The sequence below is a fragment of the Hirundo rustica genome, chromosome 3 (assembly GCF_015227805.2).
Source record: "Hirundo rustica isolate bHirRus1 chromosome 3, bHirRus1.pri.v3, whole genome shotgun sequence".
In the NCBI taxonomy this organism is placed as follows: domain Eukaryota; kingdom Metazoa; phylum Chordata; class Aves; order Passeriformes; family Hirundinidae; genus Hirundo; species Hirundo rustica.
Window position 1 is genome coordinate 25,377,792 of NC_053452.1, and position 27,628 is coordinate 25,405,419.

The window sequence follows — 27,628 nt, forward strand, 5'->3', positions numbered from 1 at the left end:
TCTCCTTCAAAGAAGAAAACACCCTCAGATTTTTTGAAAGTTAATGTACAAATTGTTGGAATGAAAGCAAAAATCAACTTGGATCCAATTGCTTTATCTTTTTCTAGTTCACAGAGAAATTACAGGTATAAAAATATTCTGAACTGATGCTTACCAAATGCTTCTTCAGAAACAAGATGTGTGAAAGAGAAAGAATAAGTATCAAGAACAAAGAAGAACTGTTTCATTACGCCACCACAGTGCTTAACACCAGCTGTGGAACAATACATATGTGCAGCACTGGCTACTGTAAAAGGAAAGCTAATCAATAGTGGCCAGACCAGCTGCAATTTAGCTTTGCAATTTTAAAATAAAACTACTGTATTAAAAATACCTTTCCTAGTAAAAACAGCTTTTCACAAAACCGAGTTGTGTATAGCTAAAGTACCATCAGTACTAATTATTTCCTTACAATGTGCTTCTACAACTCTTCGTGTTCTGCCCAAAATGGACCATCCTGAGGTTCTCTTATTCTGCTAGCTGTAACTTCAGTGGCCTCGGTGTGTTCCCTGTATCTTCGGTGTTACTGAGCAGAGGTTGTGATGCATGGGCACCTTCCAGGTGTGTCATGCCATAGTCTGTCCTGAGCCTAACTGGAATCAAAGAGCAGCATTATGCAGATAACAGAGCCCCACAAACAGGGGAGGTAGAGGGAAAGTCTCATCATAGGAAATGCATTTGCTCCATTTTAAACACATGGAGTGGCTAAATGTAATTCTGTCTCTAACATGGATGAAGATGCAATTAGAGGATTCAAAGTTTTGTTCGTTGGGTTTTTGGGGTTTTTTTAGATAGGGACCACTGAATGTATTTTTGACAGGTTTTGGAGTGTGTCTGTGTGTCTAAGACTGTTAGCTTTTATGTTGTGTTTACTGCCACAGGAAGAAAACCTGTGTAGGTTACTGTTGTTGCAGTAGGTTTACCCATCCTTTGAAGTAAAAGCTTAGCAATACTTTGTCACTTCTCCATCAGGGCAGGTGACTTTAGCCTGTTTTGTACTTGACAGTTGCCACATACGTAAACCAATTTCCACTTGGCACCTTGACCCAACTGGTCAGGAAGCTGAAGATTTCCATAGACAGTTAGCATGGTGTTTCTGAGGTAAATCCTGTGGACTTGGGTGGGATTTTCTTGGGTAGGGTGGGATGAAGAGTTGCCCTTGCTCATGGTGTTTGTTCAGAACCTTCCTGTCGTGGAGCACGAGGGCACAAAAAGTTACGGCTGCTGTAATGCTCATTTGTGGCTTGCCAGCCTTTGCCTCTAGGGGTGAGCAATCTCTCTGTTAATTAAGTTGCAGCAGCTCCCCTAAGCTGCTTATTTCACTGAGCTGTGTGTAAAACACTGTGTATGCTCCCAGCACACATCTCCCATAAGGATTGCATCCATGTGCTTCCTTAGACCTAGAAATTCTGTGAAGGAGGCTCTTGGGGAGACTGCTGGTGTGCAAAATGTCAAGCTTCAAAGCAAATCTGTGGTAAAAATATGTCAGTATCTTTATAAATGCATAAAATAAGTTTAGAATCAGTGTGAAATTGCAGGATTTCATAGCAGAACGTGTTTGCATAGGATAATGGGGTGGAGGATGACAATTTTGTGTTGCTTTGAACATCCTGGAATCAATTTGTTTCCTTTTTTTGATTCAGCTAATAAAAAAAAAGCTTTGAAAATGTTGGTATAGTCTCACAAAATATAGACGAATGCATCTTTGCATGCTTAGTTCATGGAATCTAATTTTGCTACCAGCAGAAGTTCCTGCAGTTGTATCTGTGTTCTGATACTCTGCGTAGATTCGTTGTGGTTTCTGTTGGTGTTAGCTGTTAAAGTGAAAGACGTGGGGAGCAAGTGAGAGTCTTAGATGAGCTTCAGCAGTGAAAGGCATTCGCTGTGGTGTTGGAATTGGCTTTGGTTTGGTGTGGAGTCCCCCAGAGAGTGTTGCATGGAAATGTCAGCAAGACCTAGGCAATCCTCTTCTCCTGCCAGCAGCAGCATGGGGAGCCACAGCCTGCAGCTGCCTTGTGGGCAGCCACTTGAGTTTTTCCTGTTTATCTCCATGGCCAAGCCACAGGTGTTGCAGTGTCATCTCGTACCTTCTCACTACCCAATTTTATTCCCGCAGTGCCTTTATCTCTCCCACTCAGGTTGAATTGCGTGTACTTCCCGTAAGGTTAGTCCGGAGCTTCGAGCTTCTGGGTATGTGCTGCAGCAGATGTCATAGGGTCACTTGGTTTGTTTGTCCTTCTAAACCACCAGCCTTTTTACAGTAAAACCCAGTACTAAAATTCTGTGAAAATCCAATAAAGCCATGGCCGAAATGGATAGGTGCTTACTACAGCCTTAAAAAGACCCTAACTAAAGCTATTCTTTTAAATTCTTTACCAGCAGGTGTTTATAATTGCCTATAAAAGCCATCTAGCTTCTCACTACAGCAGAAACATTTTTAAAGTATTAATCATAAGACATTCATATTTTTATACCCAGAAGTTAAAGACCTGGCTTATTTTAAGATAAAAGGTAATTTATTTCACTGAGATTGTGTGTTTGACTCTGATTTTCAGCAATAGCAGCTCGATATATGAATCACTTGTTCATTTATTATAAAGTAATAAGAGATGCTTAAACTTTTTGGATGGCGATGTAAACCGTATGTGAAAGAATTAATGAAAAACATGCACTGCATTCCTAAGGTTTTTTTGGTTTTTTTTTTTAATCGTACTTTTTTAGTTTCCAGTACTTTTTCTTGTGTTAGTTTAACTGTGCTATCATTTTAGCTTCATGGACAGAAGAATTGTGAAGCACACAATGGAAAAAACCCTGCTGACAATGTGTGCTCTCGGCAGAGAGTGCAAAATTCAGTGACTATCTCAGATTGCTTTTTCATCAGGCAGTGATTTTGTATCAGATGGTTGTTGAAGGTGCTCCTGTACCTGAGAGCAAATGGAGACCCTGTCTATCATTATTGGGTTTCTTGCTCTTGTTCAGGCACAGTATATATTCTTAAAACCCATCAATATTGTCACAAAACCAAATTGTGTACTTGGGAGTTTTTATCATTGATTCTTGGTGAAGTTAGGATTTTTATTTTTTTTATTTTTTTAAGCAGGAAGCATTTAGGTAGAGTCTTGTTGAGCTTGTTTGTGTCCAGTATTCCTTTTTCAGTCTTTGTTTTGCTTTTTTTAAATAAAAAGCTAAAGTTTAATATTAAACTTCAGTTATTTCAGTGCTAATGGTAACTCTTGTTAAGGCCTAGATTCATATGTCTAGACATATTCAATGTCACCCAATAAATGAAAAAGCAAAGTTTACTTATCAGATTATGTAAAATTAATAACCAAAGATCTGTTAAGAAATTTCAAGGCAGGCTGTAAAATCATTCCAAATCAGGGCAAGTCTCTCATCTCATCTGTTGTATTTGACTCCTTGGCTGTCATTGCACCAGGGCTCAGTAACAACGGTGCATGTCCGTCTGTCAGGTTCAGCAGGCATTGGCACATAATAGCTAGGGGTGAGAGATGGCAGACCTGCAGTCACATTTTAATCCCACTGTGAGGCTGAATGTAACAGTCTGGCTGAATTTGGTTATTCTGTACTCTTAGCACTGGTTTAAATTAGAAACAGGCTTCTAAGCTCTTGTCCTTCACATTAGTGGTCCTGCAGAGATCTTGGACACAGGCCTGAAAGCAGAAGGTTTGTGGGAAAGAAGCTATTTGTAGTTTTAAAAAGCATAACTTCACTGGTCAAGCAACTAGAAGGTGAAGACAGATTAATAAATGTCCCCTGGATGTGGTAGTTTATTGTATAATATTAGAGTGTTCTGCATGGCCAAGCTAGTTGGAGCCTTTGGGGTGTTTCATTTGCTTGTAAATCACTTTAGGGTTCTGCTACACACAGATAGAACCGATCTGGGGTTTTAATGCATCGGACCATGTTGGACTTTCAAACTAGATGGGGAGGGACCTTCTGAAACATAGTCAGTAATAATTTGCAAAATTACTATAATAATTCCTTTATAACTAAACTTGTGTGTGTGTATATATGTATGCATTTACATTAGACATCTCATTATGTACACACTTGCTAGCTAAAGAGCAGTTAATTACAGCAAAGACTTGAGGGGCTACCTCAATGTCTTGTCTAATGAGGAATAGTGTAATATAAAATGTGTTCTATTAAATACATTATGTCCAGTTTTGTTGAAGAAATCTTTTAATGAAGGTGAAGGTGTCTCACACGCTTCTACAAAACTACTTGATGATTTCTTTTTGCGGCATGTGTTTTGGAAAACAGGAGGATTTTGTAGTGTCACTGTCTTCAAATTTCTGAAGTATCAGAATAGTAGCTTTCATGCCTTCTGAATTGCTTTTCGCTCTATATACTTTGGAGTTAATCTACAAAGACTTCTTTGATCTTTTTTCTCCTCATTTTTTACTATTTTTATTATTTTCCCTTGCAAGCCTTTCATATTTCCCTAAGAATATGATTCAGGGAAAGTAATAAATTGCTTAAATGCCATTGCATGAGTCTTTCTGTGCTGGCTTCATAGAAGCACTAATTTCAGCTTTTCAGATGGTTTGTATTGCAATATCTTTACTCTCTGTTATCACCTGCAGGGTTTTTCATTGCCCTTACCTTCCAGCTTTCTTTCCCTGATTTGCTGGGTTTAAAACCTTCTTCCAAAGGTGATTTAAGAGAAATTTTGGGGAGTTGAATTTTAATGTTACTGAGCTGCTTTTTCTTCTCAAATTTTTTTTATAAGGCCTGATTCAAAGCTTTTCCATACTAACAGGAATCTGCTCTTGCTACAAGGAGGCTTTGCAGAAAACTTTCAGTCAGTCCACTATATGTCTACAAATTTTATTTGTCCCTAGTTTTAGTCAGTCTTGGATTGCCATGCCTTACCAACAGGTTCCTTGCATGCAAGGTGACTATGCTGGCTTACAGACACTGTCAGAGAAGATGCACTCATTTTCCTGCAGGTCAGCCAGGTTTCTGGAGCTCCCTCTCACTAGAAGCACCTTGTTTCACCAACATATCTCTTCTTTTCTTCTCTGTCAAGCTGTAAATTCCCAAAGAACATGCTGTAAGATATGGTTTCTAACATCTGCGTCCAGCCTGCTGGAACCTATTTGGCTTAGTGCTTACACTAATGAACTTAACACAGGAAAGTAGAAGCATTGAAATTTCACTGATTACACAAAGCTGGGATACCAAACTGATAGAGTTGGAAGCTGAGATTTTAGTACTGTAAGACTATATGTTCCTGAGGCTGAAGTAGTATAAAAAAATTATTCATGCAGGAGTTGCTAGCAGTGTTCTAGCTATAAAGAGGTGCTTGCCAGAATTAAACGAGAGGGGAAAGGCTAGAACATGCCACTTCATTTTACGAAGACTGAACCACTCACTTATTTTGAAAACACAAATGCAGTCCCAGAATGTATCAGAAGTAATCCTAATGGAGACAGAGGCCTTGTGCAAAGTGTTAATGCATCAAAACCCTGGTACAAGTTCTCCTCTCTAATACTGCATGCACTCATAACCATAAAGGGTAAATTTTGTGATGCTGTAGAGACAGACTAAACCCTTATGATACAAAAAGAGAGTTAAATAGCTGGGTGTTTTTATTTTTTCAGAATATGAAGGCTGGGAGGATTGCTGTTTTCATGCTCCCCCAGTTCACTTTCTGACAGCAGATGGGCAGATCTGTGCCAAAGTGAGCAGCCATGCTATCACACACACAGAAAGAAAACAACCTGGCCTTGTGTTATTGTCACCTGCAAGTTGAGAAGTTCCCAGCTAGTAGTTAGGAGGAGGTTTTTGGATGCTATTCTGAAATCAGTAGAGTGTGTTTGTGTCTCTCAGTGACAGCCAAGGCTCTGCTCTCCAAAGCAGGTGCTGCAGTACTCTGCAGAGTGAAAAACATCAATACAAGCAGAGAGAGGGCACTGAGAGGGCTTGTATCTGTCAGGCTGGACTAGGCTGAGCTGAGCCAAGCCATGATGTTCTTCCAGCTCATTACATTAATTTACAAAGCCACGTGCCTGAACAGTGTTCAAGACTACCTTTACATGTGCCCTCACCACGTCCTGGCTTCTCTCCTTACGAGAAGTGTTTTGTGTCACTTCAGTTGACTGGGGCCACATTTTAGTCAAATTAAGTAGTTTTGCATCTTTGGGGCTGAGTTAATAATTTTCCCAAATGTCTGGGGAACCCATGGAGAGCCAAGACCTGCATGGAGTCTACTTAGGTCCAGGGCACTGAGGGCTGCTATGTGAGGTAATAAGCCTGAGCCAGTCCTGGGAGCGTAAATTGGGAGTGCTGATCCTGTGTTCCCTGGCACTTGTGTAAAGAAATTTTGAGGCTCAAGAGGTGAAATATCGCAGAGCCAAGCAGAGTTTGGCAAGGGCTGTGAATTTGAGCTCAGAACTGTGCAAAAAGCAGCTACAGCTGTTCCTGGTGAAAAGCCGGCTCCTGGAGCCAGGGCGCTGCAGCCACCTGATGCTGCCTTCTGTAGCAACTCTGGGCCTGAGCTGTTCCTTTTTGTGCTGTGTGAATAATCCATGGCACCTGGGTGTGCTGCCTGCAGAGCTTCAACTGTGCCTTCAGTAGGTTTGATCCATACTTGAAAGGATTTATAGGGTGTCTGCAGTTGCAGATTAATTAATTTAGCAAGCGCTAAGGGTTCTTCACGGTATGCCCTCCTGGCCCTTTCCACGCACATCTGCCAGCCACACCTTCCCCAGATGCTTCTGCTCGGTGGATAGTGGGATCTAAACATCTCTTTATATGGAACAAAATAATTTTACTTTTATACCTAGTGGTTTCAGCCTGGTAGATACCAGAATTGTCAAGGATTTTTTGTTTGTTGGGGTTTGGTGAGTTTTTTACCCACTCTCTTTAGAAGTTCTGACTTTTTCTTCCTTGTCATCCCTTACATCCCTTGACCAAGGCTCTTTTTTTCCCAAAAGAAGGAAATAAAAGTCTAGATATGCTGCTTTGTATTGGAAAATAGTGAGGCTGCAGGAAAGGAGTGCAGTCTTATGCTCTTGATCATTCAGTTGGGCAAGTATAATATGAAAGAGTTAAATTACTGATTTCCTTAGGTTGCAAATACAGGAATTTGGCCTCAGGCAATTATTTGCTGTTTGAGAATGGTGTTGGTATGCTGTCATCCTCTATAGTATTTCAAAAGATTTTAACATTAATATTATATCTGCCCTACAGGTTATTGTAATAAAAGGAAATTTACAGTCTTAGACAAAAAAAAAAATCTTTCTGTGGGTTGTCTCTTTTTCTAATCTGTCTTCTTCTTTAGAGAGAGGCTTAATCAAGTTTTTACCTAGCTTATGTCTTTCTAACAAGTGTTTTAAATATGCATCTTCAAAGGTAATCCTGAGTAAATACAGCTAGTTAATAAAGGTAAAAGAATGTTCTTTCTTTAATGGGAAACTTCAGAGAGCTAATTTGTATCTGAGTGCCCTAGAGATATTATTTTCCCTGAGCTCCAAGAGAGCCTCTTATGCCAGAGACTTTTGACTGAACTCCTCTTGGACTCTTTATGTCTCTCATCTGCAGGGTCCAACAGGTGCAACTGCCTCCATCCGTAAGAATTTCATGTGCAGGTTGTCTCCACTGTTCTAAGCAACAATTAGAAATTTGATCCTAAATTTGTGGCATCATTTTGCACAGATCTTGTGGAACCAGAAGTGTCAAGCTCAGTGTTAAATCAAGAATTTATGATTCAACAATGACTGGTCTTTTGTAAATACCCTCAAGCTTTAATTTATAAGACCGTGGTGCCAGATTTTAATAGAAAGGTCATTGTTAATACATTACTTGTGGGTTTGGCCAGTGTTATTTTATCTCTGAATATACAAACTATAAAAATTGATTGGTGGATAAATGAGACGTGGTACTAGTTTGGAGTAATTATCTAAACATTTATGTCAAACTAGTGACAGCTCTAATCTTTAACATTTCTTAGCAATGCAATTAAGCAATGCACATGTGGTAAAATAACTGTTGTGTCTAATTTAGCTACCAGGGAGTGATTTTATTTGTTCTTTTTTATTTTATCTGGGACAGGTTTTCTACTGTTCTCAGTGGAGGGACTCGTAGGGTTCTTGTTCAAAGTACCCGTGTTTGTTCTTGGAAAGAAGAAAGAAGCAAGGCAACTTTTTTTTCATCTTTTCAGTATTTGTTCCTTTCATGCTGGATTTGTATGGCTGAATTTTCCTTGTATTAATATGCTAAATGAGAAAACGCTTTGGATATGTGTTAGTTTTGAATTGCTGAATTATCATGATCTCTGTTCAGGAATAATTTCTTAAATCTGTGGGGTTTTTTTCCCACTATCTTTCAGTTGTATTTGGACTGTTGCTTCCATCACAGGGTAAATGTTCTATCAGGATCAAAAATGACACAAAATTCAAATTTTTTTTTTTTTTCTTTCCCCCCAGAAGGTTGACCTAAAAAGACTAATCATATTTTGCAGGTCTGGGAACTTGGAAAATTTTATAATGGTCTATTTCATCAAACAAACAAAAACATTTAAAACTCTTAAGCATTTAGAGCTCCGACTACAGTGTGTTAAGGGGAAAAACAAAAGTTTTTGACAAATTGAGCCATGTGTGCTGGGAAATCTTCACAGTGAGTGTCACATCATGTAGAATAACACTTCTAACTAGCTTATGTTCAGGTGCGCAGTTTCCTTGATCTAGTTAAGTCTGAGCAATGCAGTGGTGTTAAAATCACACAGGCTCCTGGGTAGTTCTTTCTAAGTTAGGAGTTACTGGATATAATATATTATTTCCTCACCATAGATTTTTCCTGTATGTGTTGGTGCTCTCCAAATAATTGCTGTGTGCTAGGATCATCACTGCTGTGTTCCAAGCTAGTGCTTTCTGTTGTTTTTAGACCTGAGGAGGTAATCCACAGAATTTCACACAATACTGTAAATAGAATTATAAAATTCTCTATTATCATAAATACTTCTTTAAAATAAGCTAGAATATTCACCACATTTTTTTTCAGTAGTCTGGTTTTTGCTCTTCTTCTGTCTTGTCTAGCTCGAGTGTCAAGAACTAATTTCCAAATTTTGTACAAAATTAATTTGTATCTTTAATGGATGAAAATACAAGTTTTTCTTCTCTCATTCTCTGACTGCAGTAAGACATAATATGATTCTGTGGTCTGTACAGTGGGAATATTTCAAATTCAGAAAAGGGTAGAGATCCTGTCTTCAGGTTAGTCTAGTTCACAACTTGGATTATTTCTCAATCTATGCATCTTCTAAAAATGTTTCTTTAAGCAGAAGAGACTGTTTTTGAGACTTCCTTGCTTCTGCTGTCACCAAAATTACCTAGTTTCTGTTGCCTTTTTAGATCTCCAAGTTTGACTTGAGCTGTTAAGCTATCATTCTGTGGAAATAAATCTGAGTTTCTCATCATTTCAATTTCAGATATCTTAGGGAAGACCAGACATAGATTGCACAATCATGCAGTCTGAGTATTACTCTTATGCTTTATTGGGGAAATATTTCCAAGCGTTCCTTGGGCATTATGGGAAAGTCTGTTTCATGTTTGTTTCTTAAAGAAGTACTAAAGTAATTGTTTAAAAATCTTAATTTTAGAGCTTCATGTTTGTTGTGTCAAATGTGATTAGAGATTTCTTAATACCGTATTGCTAATTTATAGCTATTCTTCTACTCCACTTCTACTCAACTATTTAAATTTTGGGTTGAACTCTAGTTCCTGCGTCTGCTATGATTTTCTAATTTCCACTCATAAAAAAGTGTCAGTGTTCCAAATTCACAGCAGAATATTATATTATTTTGGTTAATAATATATAATATAATATTTAATATACTAAATTGGATATTAATTACTAATGAAGTTGGAGAGCAATAAAAAGTTACTACTTCATGGATGCAAAGTTAGTGGAATATTTAGCTCCTCGTCATCAGTGCTTTTTGAAGTGGAACTGTAATTTTCCCTGTGTAGATAAACTTACTTTCCTTGAAAACTCCTAAAGGCTTTCGAAGTGCTCAGATTGCCCCAGAGGTGATACACATGTGTTTTGTCACAGCTGTAGGCAGTATTATCTGGAGTCATTCTGAGCTGTTGCTTTTTTCCATTCTTCAGGATACAGTGCTTGATAACTCAAGTTTCTGTATTAGTTGGTGATGATATATAATTCTTGATTATATTCATCAGCAGAGCTCTTGACGCTTTTTCCTGCAGTGTCCTCGTGTCTTAGCTTGGCCATTAGGATTTGGAAAGGTGGGCAGCTGGGGCAGGGGGGGAAAACCAGTTGGGTGGTTGGCGTTGGAGAGTTGTGGTTCATGGGTCATACTGCACCTGGTGGCCAGTAGATGACACGTGGAGTCTGCAGGATTCTGGCCTGACTCTGCCCTGCTCATCATCCCTGGCAGTGGCCTGAGGTAGGTGACACAGTGCACTCTCAGGTTTGCAGTGACAGCAGTCTGGTGGCCCAGTGGCTGTGCTGGAGAGATGGGCTTGCAGGAACCTCACAGAATTAAGAGAGATAAATACCAAGTCCTGCACCTATGGGAAAGAAGAGTCTCTGGCAGGAACAGTCTGGGGACAGAGGGGATGCAGAAAGCAAGCTCTGTGGGAAAGGCCCCTGAGATGCTATCAAGTGCCAGGAGAGGCTGTGCCATCTCCATCCTAGGAGTTCTTCAAATCTGGATTAGGCAAAAGCCTGAGGAACCTAGTCTGGCCTCATGGCCAGGCAGAGATTGGACTTAGACACCTCCTCAGGTCCTTTTCAACCTGAAATACCTTGTCCTATAATTCTGTGACTAATTATTCAATTTCAGATTTGAATTTTGCCTTTATAACTTAATTTGCATGTCTAAAATGTTACATGCTCAGTCTGTTCTATCACAAATTCAACTAACGCTTGTTCTGTGCATTTAATGTTCCATTAAAAAAAAATAAAATCTGGGCCTTTACCAAGCTCACATTTCAAAAATAATTGTTAAATAACCAGTGTGATTTGCATCTCTGTGCTGGCTTCTTTTGTTCTCACTTGAATAAACTTGCCACATGATTAATGTGTCTTTTTGTTTCAACAGAGGGAGAATATATCAAGATGTTCATGCGAGGCCGACCAATCACAATGTTCATTCCTTCTGATGTAGAAAACTATGATGATATTAGGACAGAGCTGCCTCCTGAAAAGTTAAAACTGGAGTGGGTGTATCCTTAATATCAATAACTCCTCACTGTTCCCTTTTTGTCTCGTCTTGCATTTTTCCCTTTTACAGTCCAGTCTTGTTTTTTCTCTGTTAAGAGGTAAGAGCTAAAAGGTCTGGGAAAATGTTCAAATTAATTTAACAATGGAAATGGTTTGTAACTCCTGTATAGTACAACTTTAAATGGCAGACAACAAAGGTATGGAAATACTGTACTTTTTCTTTGTTTATTTTGCCATTGACACTAATTCTGATTTATTACATGATATATATTTAGTGCAAAATAAAGCATCTTTGGAGAGTTACAGAGTTTGGAAAATGTCCCCCTCTGCCTCCCACCATATTATTATGTAGGCTTTGCTTCAGGAACAGTTAGTTTTCAATTTCTGATCCTTTTTAGGAAGTTTTAGAACTATGGAAGATGTTGAGTTAGTTGTCTTTCCTGTGGAGTGAGGATTGGAGAAGCAGCCATCCTTTGCACTGCTTATGTATTTCAGCTCCAAATTGAAGCGGTTAATTTCTTGGAAACTGGTTTGTATTAAATGCACTAAATTTATCATTTGAATAACTGAATAGGAGTGTGGCTGATGACAATTCTCCAAGTTTACTAGATCAGACATTAAGTTTATTTTAAGAGATGTGCTTTTGCACACGTTTGGGTCTTCCTGTCACTCCCCCATCTCTGCAGATTTTTCCAGTAAGCTGTGATTGTGTAAGTAAGCTTCTTACTACTTCAGTAAAAGAACGTGTCTCGGCAGCACTTGAGTTGTAACAATCTGAAGTTTGATGCTCTGATGTTGCTGAAAGCAAGAAGATTTTTTAGGAATGTTGATGATCCACTGTCATATGTCAGGAAGAAAGTTTTGGATTAAAGTCTGACTGGAAGAAAAACAGAGCTCTTATTCATGCCTTGTAAAAACTGTGGTACCCAGTTTTCCAATCATTGCAGCTCTTGGTTGCTGATGCTGGCACTCATGACTGTGGAGTGAATTGGGTCAGTCAATGATCTGGCTGAAATGTAATCTCTTTTGGTAAAGTTAATTTTCAAGCAGGACTGATACATTAGTTTGATTCACCTCACAAACATGCAAGGACTGGAACTGGCATACTGGAGGAACAGCAGCCCGGCTTTTCCAGCATCAGTGAGCAGTTTGTACTGATGAAAACTGATCATGAAATCACACCCTCAGTTAAGTAGGTGCAAATCCCAGCGTGGACGCATTTAATGTCCAAGAATCTTAAGTTCAGGTTAAACCAGTTGACTGCTGAGGTCTAATTAAAGTGAAATAAATCTAGTCGAAAGAGACTGTCCATGTGTTTTGGAATGTGTTTAAGGAAATGTCATCCCAAAGCAGACCAGTGTATTTATGAAGGCAGGGTATCTTTTGGATGCAAAGGTAAAATTTATGAGGACTAAATATTGGTCTCTGTGAATTTGAACAAAATTGCTCTTCAGTTTGGAAAATGCAGCAGCAGCAGACCTTCTGCTTTATGCTTTGGTTTAGCAAGGGGAACAAATCTGCAAGGCAGCTGTATCTTGCAAACATGATGGCAAACTGAACCCTGTACACCTTATTAAAAAGGCATGGGGACGATGATTCACTTAGTATTCTACTAATGTCAGTGTTTTGCACCTGAAAGCTCAACTGAGTGTTGAATAGTTCCATTTGTAGGATTTGTTTTGAATTCTTCTAATTCTCCTGCCTTCTGGATGATTTTTTATAGTTGGGTTTTCCTTTGTTATTACTCTTTTGGAAAATGCTCATCAACTATGAGCAACTGCAAGGAAGCAACGGGCAGATTATTGGAGTGGGTTTTTTGCTGGTTTATTGGTTGGTTTGGGAAGTGGGGGGAGTCCCCTTTTTAAATGTTTTCTTATAGGTTTATTCAACTCCTGATACCCTGTACTGTAGGTTCACCTAGAGAAACTTAACTTTTGTCTGCCTTGCAGATTATTGTCATTTGAAGAAATGCTTGAGCTGCTTGGGAAGATAAAGCAACTCATGGTGAAGTGTGAGCTCTTGACTGTGTCTGGTTCCTGAGTGATGTCATTTAAATTGAATAATTTAGTTTGAACATCCCTGCTTTTTAGTGCAGTCTTTGATACTGGCCTTCAAAACTGGTTAAAGCATATCTGACATTCCTAGTAATAGTAAAATTGGCTTATTTAGTAGCTTCAGCGGTCACAGTGCAGCTTTTGACAGTGATTTTTAAGAGTCTTTCTCCCAGTGTATAGTAGCTCAGTTTCAGGAGGGTATTTCAGACTCCATTTTATGAGATTATTTTTAGCAGTAGTGTGCTCTTCTTTCTAAGAATAATTGAAGACAGTGGTAAATATACTGCTGAATTCTGGTCTAGGGTAGATCACTTTTCATGAGGACATGAGGACAGAGCTATTTTTGGCCAGTGAAAACTAAACAACAAAAACCCCTAAAACTCAAAGTTTTTAAATATATTGAATGTTGTGACAAAACAGTCCTTTTAATTGGTGAGAAATAATCACAATATCAAGGCAACTCTCTCTCAGTTTCCCTGATTTGATCATCAGTTTCACTGGAAGATTAGCATTCAGTGGAAATCAAGCATCAAAGTTGTGTCACCCCTTTTTCTGAAGAGACACAGTCAATTATTGCATTAATTTTATTGCACTGTATGTGCTGCTTTGTTTTGCATGTGTGGAGCAGGAAAGAAGTGCTGTGGAGCAACAATCTCTCTTCACTTAATATAGTCTGAGATAGAAAATGAAGAAAGCAAAAGAATTGTTCCACAAGACAGGTGCTTCTTTTATGTGTTTGAAAAACATGTGCTTCTAGAAAATGGAGCTACTCATTGGTACTTTATTTTGTGGGAGGGTTAAAAGAAAGGAAGGTACTGAGAAAATGTTCTGTGGCTTTTTTTGGTTTTTTTCTCACAGCTTCACAAATGTCAGAGCTCAGTGATGGGTCTTAAAGTATTTGGCTCTAGCTTGGCTAAGCATGCAAGACTTCTGCTGTGGAAATACATGTTTATGTAAATCATTAATGCTTTTCTAGGCTGAATGTTCAAAGATGTCAGTCTTACTAAATCCTTATCAATGCATTCCCTATTGTGTACAGCAGATGAGCAAAATCTGCCTCTCTCCTCTGAGAAGGCATTTAAAATAGCGTTCTTAATGCTTCAGGATAGAAAAAATATTTTTATTGGTTTCTAGCCCATAGCTTTTGAAAGTTCAACTGTTTGGTTTTTTGTTTGTTATTTTTTATGAAAGGCCATTCTGGGGTTTCTTTTAGTTCCGTCAGTGTTTAAGCTAAGAAAGAGGAGAACCGAGGGGTGAAGTAAATAGTAATGGAGGAGAAACAGAGGCATCCCTTTTTTCTGCCGTCAGCTTTGTATTGTATCAGCAGTTCTCTCTACATTATTTGCTTAGCAAGCCAGTGAATAATCTCTGCTTCAGAGGAGCCATTGTGTTCTTCCCTACTAAACGGAAAACAGCAAGATATAAATCTGTTTCATTTTCCACACTCCAAAGGGGTTTAATTGACAGCTGAATGCAGTGTCCCCTTTGAACTATTGTTTAATTACAGCATGTGTTTACTTTTGCAAGTGTTCCTCTGATCTGGTGGCCCTGCAGTAGAGGAAGGGTAATGGGTAGTGTAGTGGGGCATTTTTGGGGATGCGATGCTGTTTTTGGTAGAAAGGTGCCCTTTTTTCATGGAGAATAGAGGTCAGGCTATCAGCTTAGGATATGCCAGTTGAGATACTCCCAAACTTGAACTAATGTACCTGCTTTCATTTATGAGAAAGGGCCATCTTATCCATCCAGCTTTCTCCACGTAGGCCTTCCTTTTATTTACCTGTTAGCTAGGACTTGAAGCTGGAATCCTTTAGCTAAAGTTGCTTAATGTGTTTCCCATCTTTTTCTTGCTATTGCAGGTGTATTAGTTGGCAACGAAGTGGAATCTCTCTAAAGTGCACGACATAACAGGAAAATAATATTTTTGGGACCACATATGTTAAGGTCTGAGTTATGATGTTAATTGTTCCTGGTGACCCAGGGAACTGAAATATAGGCAGGCAGCCACATTAATAGTCTAGAGAAAGAAAACTGCACCTGTTCCAAAGAAATAATGAGTTGTAATAACGTTTGATCAATGCCAACCAAGGTTCGTTCACAGTGTGTAAAACTTCTGAATGTTATTAGGAGCTGTGCATATTCCTACAGAAAACATGCCTTTTATATATTTTGGGTAGATTTGGATTGAGTATTTTTCACTGTGTAAATTCCTTTTAAGTTTGGTTTAGTTTGTTTAAAAAATTCTCTTAAAAAAGTCTAAAGAAATCTTTCCTGAACTTGGCCGTTGCTGTGCAGAAACTTGCCTTTTCCTGTAGGGCATTAGGAATTGTTTTAAAAGGCCAAATGAAAGCAATACTCTGCTCTCCAGCCTGCTGATACACAGCTCTGCTGCTGTAAAAAAAAAAAAAAGTTAAATTAGAATAGTGAGTCCTGCTGTTACCTAATGAAATTTCACATGAAAATTTTCGGAAAACTGCAATACTGTATTTGCTTTACTTCTACCATATCTTATTTTTAACGTCAGTGATCTTAATTTCTTGAGGGATTTGGGTTCCTGAAGTCCAGTTATATGGGGTTTTTATATTTCTTTTTAAACTGTGTTAGTGAAATTGTGCTGCAGTTCCAGAGGGAAAAACTTGAAGAGCATTTGCTGACATGAGAGCTCCCCAGGAATCCTTTAAGGGGGGGGGGGGGAAATTCTTTTGTTGTGTTTTTTTGTTTTTTCTTTTTCCCCTTGTGTATTCAGTGATTATGAAAACCTTGACTAAAAAAAAATACAGATATGGGTATCGTGGAAGAGACTGTCGAGCCAATGTTTACCTCCTTCCTACCGGAGAAATTGTGTATTTCATAGCCTCAGTGGTGGTACTATTTAACTACGAGGAGAGAACCCAGCGGCACTACTTGGGTCACACAGACTGTGTTAAATGGTTAGTACACAACATTTGCATGTAAGTGTGTGGGTAATAATGCAGAAATACTACTTTTCCTCTCCTGCTGTATGTACAAACTAGTTAATGTCATCACAGTTGTAGTAATTTCCTGTTTAATCAGTCCCAGTAGATTTCACTGTAGTAAACACACCACAAACAAATGGGGTTAGAGCAGCCCATGCTAGCTTAGGATGTCTGGTTTAAATGTAAAACAAGGGGATATGTATACAGTCTAAGAATGACAGGTTGAAGAAAGGATCTTTGCATAAATTATTCCAAATAGGTGTCCCAGAAATCAAAAATTGTTGTTAGCCTGACTCTAAATCAGTTGTTTACAGGCAGTATGGCAAAAGTGTAATCCTAAAGGAGAACTAGAATGCCATGTCGAAAACTGAGCAATCGTACTCTCATTTTGTAAAAGATGCCCCATCCAATATTAAGAGAGTCAGGGAAATCAGAAACATGTCTGAAAAAAGCCCCCAAAATAAAAAAAAAAAAAAAAAAAAAAAAAAAAAAAAAAAAAAAAAAAAAACCTAGAAAAGGAGACTTGAAGGTTGCAAAGGCATTACAGAATTTGGTATGTTAGTCTGAAGAGTAGCGCACAAAATGTGATTGTGAATATAAACTCTCTACTGTGCAGTACCTGACTGGAGAAAACTTGAGATATAAAGCTCTTTTCTCTTGTCTGTGTAATTGCTTCCTGTGGGAGGAATGCTGCCAGTTTATGTTCTTCACATTAATAAAGAAAATTAAATTGAATTGTAAATTGTTTTGGTGTCCGTCGTTATGACCTCTTCAGGTTTGCCCTGGCCCCCTTTATTCTTTCAATGGCTTTCTTCACCATTGCAATTTTACAGAGAAAGCAGTTAAGAATATAGATCACAAAGTCCCAAGGACTCAGAGGACGTATTCGCTAAAATCTGTTTTTCACATCAGCTTCAAAGCAAAATGTAATAAGCAAGGACAGATTTTTACTTCCACTAGAAGTGCACCACACTTCATTAGTACAATTACATCAGTAACTCATTTCAAGTGGTGGTAATCCCTGACTCCTGGGTGCACAGGTTCATGACATAACTAGGTTTAGCCATAAAATACACCATAGTGTTTATAAATATGGCACATAACTGTGTGTAGGAGGTTCTTTATGAGAAAATGTAGATTTTGTCGCAGTGGACTCCCAGTGTAGTGCAAACCTGAGATGTGTCAGAGCACATATGGAGGTGGCTCTTCTGGCATTCCTGGCTGTGTGTCAGCAAACAGTCAGTACAGTGTAGAGTGAAATATCTGATGAGAAACATTCAACCTGTCTCCTTAAAAGTGGGATTTAGCATCATAAGTGTCTTTGTGGGCTTTTGTTGAGAAACAAATTAAAAAATTTACAAAACACCTCTCCGTTTTGAAGACTTTTGACAGCAAAAGCAAGTCATATTTCTGTCTGTCTTAGTCTTGCAGTTCATCCAGACAAAATTAGAATTGCAACAGGACAGTTAGCTGGAGTGGATAAAGATGGAAGGGTAAGTAATAGAGCTGTTGAGCAGTAGTATCTTGTTTTGAAAATCAGGAAAAAAGTGGTTTGGGATTTTTTAATCACCTTCTGTCTGCAGTTTATATTATGTACTACTGCACTTACTGAGATATTTTAAGTTTCTCAGGTAACAGCCTGTATCTGTAGCAAAAGGCAGTAACCCAGAAACACTCAGCCTTACATTAAAAAGAGCAGAAGCTCTTAAAGTCCTTTATCTGCAAGCAAACATGAATCTTGTAATTGATTTATAAGGCCACATAATTTCTGTTGTATTGCTTTCAATATGTCTTCTCCCAAGGGAGAGCAAATCCCCAGTTCTGTGGGTCAGTGTAGTCTTAAAGCTTCATGGAAGAGGAAACCAACTTTGAGAATACATGGAAGGTATGCCAAGCTTTCCTCTAAACTTGCTCATTTGAGACCAAACATACTTAAATGCTGCTCTCCACCTCTTGGCATGATTCTGTCAGAATTTGAATAATTGGATTATTTTCATGAAGTTATAAACAGAGGGGGGAAAAAAGACATGCTATGAAGTGTAGAAGCATGTTAAATATAATTCTTTTTCAGATGTTCAACTTAATTTTTTTTATTTTGTAAGAAATTCATGTGAGGACTTTTGTAGACGTGGTTTCCACTGAGCATTTTCTGACTCTCGTTAGAGCTGGTTGGTTTGTTTTTCCATCCATACAAAGATTTGTTGCTTTCAATGGTGAATGTTGTCCTCAAGCCGAGTTAATTTGTGATTGTTTCTTAGCTAGTTTGGGGTAGTAGTTGTATGAACCAGGGACATTTTCATTGACCAGTTGGTGATGGTTAAGAGGCTCAGTACACAAGGGTTTGTTTCTTTTCTTTTTTCCCTAATTTATATATATTTTTGATCATTGTTTTCAGTTGTTGCATAATATCGCTAGTTTGGGGTCCTAAATGCAAGATGATTCTTCCATTATTTGTTCAATTCCTTGAACTGGTTAAAAGCATTTTCACAACTACCAAATGCCACTTTCCTGCCTTGACGGCACCGCTGCCACGTTGGTAGCCCAGACATAAGGACCAACACTGCCTTGACTCTCCCCTTTTGGCTTTGAGGATAGTACCCAGCAGCATCACCAGCGCAGGTCACCCTGCATTTTGCTCTGCAGTTTGTAATTCAGGCAGCAGCTGCTTAACAACGCGCGGCCCCGGCCCGCGGTGCTTTCCCTGCCGGTGGTGACCCGTTTGTCCCGTTGCTTTTCCACGCAGCCCCTGCAGCCCCATGTTAGAGTGTGGGACTCGGTGAGCCTGGCGACGCTGCAGGTCATCGGCCTCGGCACCTTTGAGCGCGGAGTGGGCTGCTTGGATTTTTCCAAAGCGGTAAGGTGGGCGCGGTTCTGCGGCGTGTTCCATCGGACGTGGCCAGTCCTATGGGAACGGGAGGGAAATCTCTGGAGATTTTGCATGTGGTTGTCTGGCTGATCTCTTTTGGTATTAAAAGTGTGTCGCTAGAGTTTCTGTATACTTTATAAAGCAGCTGGCAGCAAACTTGGTGGAAAAACAGGAAATGGCACATGTAAAATTGCGGTAACAAACCAGCATGGTAAATAAATAGCAGGCAAGAAAAGCCTTAACTAGAAATTGAAGTCTATGCTGGGTTTGGTGGTTTGGTTTTGTTTGTGAGGAACTTGGGTCTTCTTACTCTGATGCTAAAACCAAATTTGTTAGGTTTGTGAAGACAAAATTTAGTGAGTTCTGATAGGAGGGTTAACTTTTTTGCTTTCACAGCTGGAGGAGGTTTTTTTGTCCACCAACAGGAAATGGAAACAAAAAAACCCCAAAAAACAAAAAAAAACAACCCTCACATTATCTTGTACTATTTTTTCCTGAGGAATAGCTTGTTCACTTTTTTCCTCTACCCCTTTACATAGAAAAAAAATAGAGGTCTTTGTTACTGGGCCTGTGGAATTTATCAGAAAAATTGGTAGCACATGGAGATGCACTACTTGGCATTCAGAAAATTCTCATTTCAAATTTGGAAATGAGTTGGAAGTTTTTTTGCAAAATAATCTTTAGGCTGCCACTGCATTTTTGCCAAAAGACTGAGACATATCAGACCTTGTGAAAACCCAGGCTGGATTGTTGCATTCCATCAAGAAGAATTAACATATGTAAGAAACAGAAAATGCAGAAAAGCAATGTCTGCAGTATTCTGCTAATAGAGGAAGAGATTTACAGGACAGCTGAGGTGGGAAGGGATGTCTGGAGATTGATCACCTCATCCACTGTCCTGCTTAGAGCAGGTTCTCTCAGAGATGGCTGCTCAGGCTGTGGTCCAGCTGGCTTCTGGGAATCTCCAAGAATGGAAACTCAACAGTGTCTCTGGGTGATCTGTTGAAAAGAAATTCTTGCACTTACTTTCTGCAATTTCACTTAGCAATTGAAAGACATTTCATAGCATTGAAATGTTGCTGTGTTAGATACAGTACGTTTTGTGTTTCAGTAAATAATATGAAAGGAGTACTGGCATTCCTGTCACTCCAACATACCAATGAAACTTACACACTTGGACAGAGATCTTTTTCAATGGGAATAAGAATGCATTCCATCATTTTAAAAACAAAACAAAAAAAAACCAGGGAATTTTTGAGGACTAGATTTTAGTTTTTATTAATTCTGTTTTGTAGCTGAAAGTGAATTTGGTACCTTATTACGGCTTCACATGAATGCTCACTGGACTGAAACAGTTTGTGTGCAGTATCTAGAACTGTGTTTTTTCCACAGAATTTATTAACCCCCACAAGAGCTGCGTACATCGCCAATGCTGTCTTCAGCATTTCTTCCCACCTAATAATTCACACATGTATTTGCATATTACTGCTCAGAACTATAGCCACCTCTATTTTCATAGAGAGGTGGCTATAGTTTCACCTCTATTTTGTTAGAGAATGAAGTGCAAGAATCAACTTTAATATAATTAAAATCTCCTCCAAATCCTTCTACAGATGTCCTTGAAACAATTGGTTTGTGCAAGTTTGCATTGCTGGGAATAAGTATGGGTTTGTTTCAAGATTTTTTTCTCTGTTCCTTTAATTACATATATTTGCCATTTTGTTGTAAAGTTGTCCAAAATATGTGGTTTCAGTTACTTGATACTCTAGGGGCTGCTCTGCCTCCTCTGTAAGCATAGTTTTATTCAGAAAGTGTTACCTTTGCTGCAGTTTTACCAACTACATGATGAAACTGCTGGTACTTTATGACCCATAAGGAAAAAATGAAACATGTTTACAGAATTTGATAATGTAGTTGTGTGTATGTGATGGTGGTGTTTAGGGAGAAAACACTAGTGGAGCTATGTGTCTGTCCCCTGAGACCTGAGGAAAATCAAAATATTTATAGAATAGAAAACGAAATCATTTTGCTGCAAGCATGAAGTTGCAAACATGAAAGAAAAAACAAAACAAAACAAACCAGAACAAAAAAACCTAGCAATAAAAACCGATGAACAAAAACAGAGTAAAGACTTGGCAAGATATTTTAAAGATTTTGTAGAATGGTCATTTTTTAATGCAATTATACAAAATTCTCTCTGTCTTAAAAAAAAAAAAAAAAAAGTACTGACAAAATAGTGTCATATTCAATTTAGAAACAAGGCAGGGCAGATGCATTTTAAAAAATCCACAAAGGTGCAAATATAAATTAACCAAGTCCATTTAAAGTAATTACGACCTCAATACATAATGGAATTTTTCTTTTTTTTTCTTTTTTTTTTTCCCTTTTAGGATTCTGGTACTCATTTGTGTGTAATTGATGATTCTAACGAGCATATGCTTACTGTGTGGGATTGGCAGAGGAAATCAAAAATAGCAGAGATAAAGGTAATTTTTGCACATGAATATTCTGAAATACAAGTGGCTTTATTCCCATAAATACAAGTTTGTGAGACATGCCTTTGATCTTACTTGGAAACTGCAACTGTGTAATATTGTTTAAAGGTTCTGCAGAAATGTATTCTTAACTTATTTACTGGAAGATATTTGAATATTGAAGGGTTTGTAATTACATTTTACTCACCCTTAAGAGCCAATGCAAATAAAGCAATTGTCTAATGGTTTCTTAATTAAAAAAAAAAAAATCCTGGGAACTTTAGGAAACTAAACTGACCATTCAGTCTGTAGTTGTTTAAAAAAGTAAAATATTTCTAGACATTCTTTATTTCAGTTTTGTCTGGATCAAAATCTAGTTATTGATTCCCAGTATGTGTCTCTTCTCTTTCCAAGTTCTAATTACTTTTGTGGGTTACAGTCTTGTCTGCTTTTCTGTTTCTTTTTGAACCTTTCCAAATTTCAGACCAATGAGATGTGTTCAGAGGTGTTGTACTCAGTGCTCATGTAAAGCTGATTTCACTGGGAACACCGAATCCTTTGTGTTATCCGGTATCAAGCAAGCAGATATTTCATGCATGTGGAACCGAGTATTTGTCTATTTTTATAAATCATGTTCCACAAGTATGTATGTCTATATCATTACAAACTTGCCATTTCAGGTATCAAAATCAGGTTGGTTTGACCTTGTTTTCTCTAGATTATGTTGACCAATACTGACTATTCTACAAGTTTTAATTTAATTGTATGACAGTAGTTTCATTTCCTTTTTGATATTTTATGTGAAACTCTTTGACATATGCCATGTATTTCCCACTCACTAACATTATGTTTTGACTGGCTTTGCACTCAGGGGAGTTCCTTGGTGTTTTAGAATTGGCTAAAAATTATTTGGCAGGGACAGCTTGCTCTTCAGAACTTATTCACATCTAGGACTTGGTCTTACAGTATCTCAAGCACCTTCCATGGAAGATGGTGTGAACAGAGTTGCATCCCTTGGGATGGGATGCAAAACAAAAGCTGTTTCTTAGCTGAACCTCCATTAAAGTTTTCAGTCCTTAAATTCCAAATTATTTCTTTGACATAGCAGATTTGCTCATGTGAAAACTGCGTTGGAAACATAATTCAATAAATATGACCATGAACAAAAACAAACAAAAAAACCACAAAAAACCACCAAAACAAACAAACAAACAAACAAAACCCCAAGAAGATCAGTTTTTTTAAAGTAAGCCAAAAGAGGGAAAGTAGGAAAAGTTTCTCCCAAAGATGTGATATAAGAGCACTCTTATGTAGAGATCACAGGACAGCTGGGTTGGAAGGCACCTGTGGAGATCATCTGTCCAACCCCCAAGCCAAACCAGGTTCACCTAGAACACGTTGCACAGGATCAAAAACAGCAGATCAAAAATGCTCAGGCGGGTTTTCAGTATCTCCAGAGAAGGAGACTCCACAACCTCTCTGGGCAGCCTGTTTTGAAATCCTGTAGCAATAAATGCATTTGTTTTCTTGTTTTGTAGTCACTACCTGCAGATTTGTCTTCAGAGGCAGTTTGGTTGAATATACATTAGAAGTTAAGTAAATGACCAGTCAGTTTATGATGTTTTTAAAATCTGTTGGTAAAGGATGAAATACTTTTAAGATGTTGGTAATTTAGTAAAAGTACATGCAGCCAGTAAAAATACAAAGGTGGGACCCTATGTTTCAAAGTTTCGAGTTATGCAGGCTTTTCTTCCTCGTCAGGAGGAAAGGAAAACAAACAACCCAAAAGAATTTTTAGTGATTTTCAAAAAGAGAATGATGGATATAATCCTACAATATTAGCATTGCCTTACTTGCCTCTGTCACAGCCTTGTTATCCAGAATAGCAAACCAGTCTGTGTAAAAACTAAGCAGGGTTTTCAATCCAAGAAAGTGTCTTTCATACATTATTCATTTTCCTTGGCAGAAGTCTTAGCTATTTGAGAGAGCAGGAGCGTTTGTGATTTAAAAGGGAATATAAAACCTTAACTTGTGTACTGAAGTTTATTAAAGTTCTCTTATGTATGCGAAAAATCAATGTATAAAAAATTATTAATTCAGACAGCTGACTTAGAACACTTAGAAATACTTTCAGGCATACAATGAGCTATCTAGTTTTACATATCTCTGTTCTAAAACTTGGGGGTTTACATGTGTTTCTAGTTGTTAATGTCCTACCTGAACAAATATTATTTCTGTTATTATTTCAGACTACAAATGAAGTTGTTCTTGCTGTAGAATTCCATCCCACTGATGCAAATACCATAATAACATGTGGCAAATCTCATATATTTTTCTGGACCTGGAGCGGCAATTCATTATCAAGGAAGCAAGGGATATTTGGGGTAATAATATCTTAATACCAGGACAGTTTTAAATCGAAGGATATAAAATGTAAGCTTTCTGTACATTTGCTTTGTTGTTACCATGTACTGTCTGATCAGAGAGGTAAACATACAAAAAAAAGGCTAAATTCTGCTTACGTGTATGCAGGGTGTAAGAGGGTGGATGCATTATTCTAATTATGCAACAAGTACAAGCAATAATCCCTTTCTCTTGCTTATTTTGTTTCAGAAATATGAGAAACCCAAGTTTGTTCAGTGTTTGGCTTTCTTGGGAAATGGTGATGTGCTCACTGGAGACTCAGGTGGGATAATACTCATATGGGGCAAAACTACTGTAGAAGCTACTCCAGGAAAAGGAGCTAAAGGTAGGATACGTAGGGAGTTAATCACAGATTTTGCATAGTCTGTACAGGACAAATACAAGGGATGGCATTAGGGAAGGAATAGAGAAACAGCCTTGACTCAGAGCATACACTTCCTGTCCACAACAGGTGGTACCTAAGTCCTGAAAGTCCTATGAATTTGCTGACTTAAGAGCAGTATAGAATTTCTTTAATTAACAAGACTGTGCATGAAATTAATTTAAACTACTTGATCTAAATGTTTTGCATTTTTAAAAAATGTGGTTAATCAGCTTTCCTTTGATCTGGTCATTTGAAAAAGGCTGTAGGATCACTTTGGGGATTCTGCAGGCTGCCTTTGCCTCTTAAGGCTTCTGTTGCACCATGCTTAGTTTCAGAGGAGTACCGTTAAGTGGTGGAGCTGACATTAACAGGACTTGTATGTGAAGTACAATTGCAATGCTTAGTTGTAGCAGTTACGTTAATAACAGTTTCTGGTTTAACAGACCCTCAAGTCTTTATATACCTAAAAAAAAAAAATTTTGAAATTTGAAATTGAGCTAACTCTTTCGAGCAAAGCTTTTTGTAAAAAAGAAAGGAAAGTGATTTGTTACCCAACATATGCAGACCTGGCATAGCTTAGCCCTCATAAATTCAATGATAATTCATTTTACTTGGCAGCTATTTCAAACACTCTGGTTTAAATTGTTATGCCAGGAAAACATTCATGTAAAAAGTACATTTTTAACAGTAAGTCTGATTCTGTAGGTAAATCTTTTTCTCATCTTTCAAGCTAACTGCAATGGAAAAGTAATTCAACATGTTATCTGATGTTTAATTTTTAATTTCTTGTGCAAAAATAGCCTTTTTTCAGTATAACCCTAAGCGTTATCAAATAGAATATTTACGTTGGCTTAACTAAAGGTGGGGTTTTGAGCTGGTTTATCACATTAGATTGGTCACGGGACTTGATCTCATACTCTCTTTCACAGTGTGAGAGCGCACTGATTTAAACTGACTTGAGCCATAGGCAGAGTCAGCAAAGTTAAGCTCATAGCTGGGTGGTGTTTCACTTTCTCTGCGATTGCTATTCGAAAATATGCACCACCGGAATCTTGTTTTGTTTGGGTTTTTTAAATTACTTTCCAACAGCAGTTCTTTTGATGTGGAGACCCGATGAGGATGCAAAAGGATTCTTTTGCTACCCTTGTTTAATTTTCTCATCTACTTCGTTCTTCCAAGTATTTTCCTTTGGGTAGACTGCTGTCTTGATAGATGCCAAATGCTGGTTGTACTATTTTTATGTGTGGCAGTGTCCAGCTTTAGATATTAGGTTCATGCATCCTGGAAATGTTGCTATAAATAATTGGCCTTTTATTCCCAAATGACTATAGACAACAAGTCTTTTCATTTCTTTTAATAAAGTAGCTTTGCTTCTTTTCTAATAATGACTTACTAAATATTTTTTGACTCTAAAAGGCAGTTTCTCTTGCATCTGGAAAAACTGTGCTCCTTGGAAAGCAGAGAAATGGAAGCATTTTACCAATTGTTGGTTTTACCTTCACATTTTGTAGGACAATCAATCTCAAAAAAGTTTTCCTTCAGAAAGGCGGGCCCTTTGTTTTATCTTTTTATCCTGTAAGAAAACACTACCACCTTGTGTTTGCAATACTAAGAGCCTAACAGTCTAAATGTAATTATTATTATGTACTTCCTTTATTCTTCTGCCTAAAGGCAAAGTCTCTTGTAAACCCTAGGTGAAAAAATGAGTAGCGCTCTTTCTTATTTTCTTTTTTTGTGCATACAGGAGTATATCAGATAAGCAGACAAATCAAAGCTCATGATGGCAGTGTGTTCACACTCTGTCAAATGAGGAATGGAATGCTGCTAACTGGAGGTGGGAAAGACCGAAAGATCATCCTGTGGGATCATGATTTGAATCCTGAAAGGGAAATTGAGGTAAGAAAGCAAGAATGATAAGGAAATTGCCTTGAACAAAGTATTGGTTAGCAAGACAGAGCTTTCCCCACCCTTAACAGGGGAAGTTAGGATGAAAGAAGACCTAGGTGCTGTTTTTTAAGTGAATTACCATGTTTTATTATGAAGTGTTTAAATTTTAGACAATAAATGAGCCTGTATGAGGCTTCAGTTCTCCAGTGTTTAAATTGAACAGAAATTTTAAGGGTTTTCTTTTTTCAAAATCCTTCCTTAGTTGTGTGGGGTTTTTTTAATTCATCCTGTTCAAGAGGGTGTTTGAAGATATTGTTTAGTGTTGCCTGTGTTTTTATAAGTTTGCCTCTCTGGAGAAAGACGATGTCACCAGCATTTTAGGGTTTTAGTAGAAAGTTTGACATAAAATAAACAAGTGAATGCATATTGGAATTCTGTAATAATTAATGAGCTGTAATTTCTGTAATAATAAATTCTGTAAAAATTAATAAGCTATGATGAGAACATCTTTAAAGTTTATCCTAAACCAGGAGTTCAGTCAATATGTTTGTTCTTTGTGATTTGGCAATATGGTCAGTGGGGATGAACTGGAAAAGGTAATGTATTTTGGATTTTAAAAACTTGGGTTTTCCCTTATCTTGAAATAATATGTTCTCCTTAAATGGTTCTTTAAACATTGGTTTACTCCACTTACCTATTATCCATTTATAGCAGCATTTTTTTTCTTAACACTTGTGTAAGTTCAGTCTAGAATTTGTTACTTGAATCTAATACTGACATTTAGAAAACATGGCAGAGAAGGTAACCACTGACTATCATAATACAATTCTTAGGCTTAAGTAACACACTCTATTCATATCAGTGTCCCTGTTTTCCTTTTGGTAGTAATGTTATGTTAAAGCTAATTTTCATGTTACCAGAATCCTGACAGATTGTTTTTTCTGTCTTATGTTATCACTTAATATTGGTGTATTTTCTCAAATAAAATCATTTAGAAAACAATGACACATTGTAAAATAAAGCTGTGTATTAGAATTCAAGCCTTCAATAAACAAAGTCATTAAAATTCAGAATCATTGCTAACATAAGGCATGTGAACATTTACTTTAGGCTTATCAGGAAACATTAAGAAAATCAAGAAGCATTTACTGTGTGCTACAAGATTTTTCTTCGCTTTCAAAATGTGTTTTGGGAAGTAAATAGTAACTGTGTGTTATTCCTTTCCTTGTAAGATGAGTTTTAAGGCTGTGCAGTGCATTTGTTTAGTGAATTTGACACTTAAAAGCTGTGTAATTTAATTTAGAATTTTTTTTTCCACTGAAGTTATTAAAATGCTATAACTGTTATTTTCT

At 37.7% G+C, this 27,628-nt stretch overlaps 1 protein-coding gene across 6 annotated transcripts in view; it reads left to right on the forward strand.

Moving 5' to 3' along the window:
* EML4 (EMAP like 4) overlaps positions 1-27,628 on the forward strand; it is a 148,919-nt gene that overhangs the window by 101,580 nt on the left and 19,711 nt on the right. For all 6 annotated transcript variants that reach the window (XM_040058237.1, XM_040058238.2, XM_040058234.1 and 3 more), the window contains 8 exons: positions 11,132-11,255; positions 16,085-16,234; positions 17,685-17,754; positions 19,005-19,115; positions 21,518-21,613; positions 23,851-23,985; positions 24,215-24,350; positions 26,134-26,285. In XM_040058237.1, the coding sequence (XP_039914171.1) occupies positions 11,132-11,255; positions 16,085-16,234; positions 17,685-17,754; positions 19,005-19,115; positions 21,518-21,613; positions 23,851-23,985; positions 24,215-24,350; positions 26,134-26,285 (974 nt within the window). The remainder of the gene's footprint in view (positions 1-11,131; positions 11,256-16,084; positions 16,235-17,684; positions 17,755-19,004; positions 19,116-21,517; positions 21,614-23,850; positions 23,986-24,214; positions 24,351-26,133; positions 26,286-27,628) is intronic.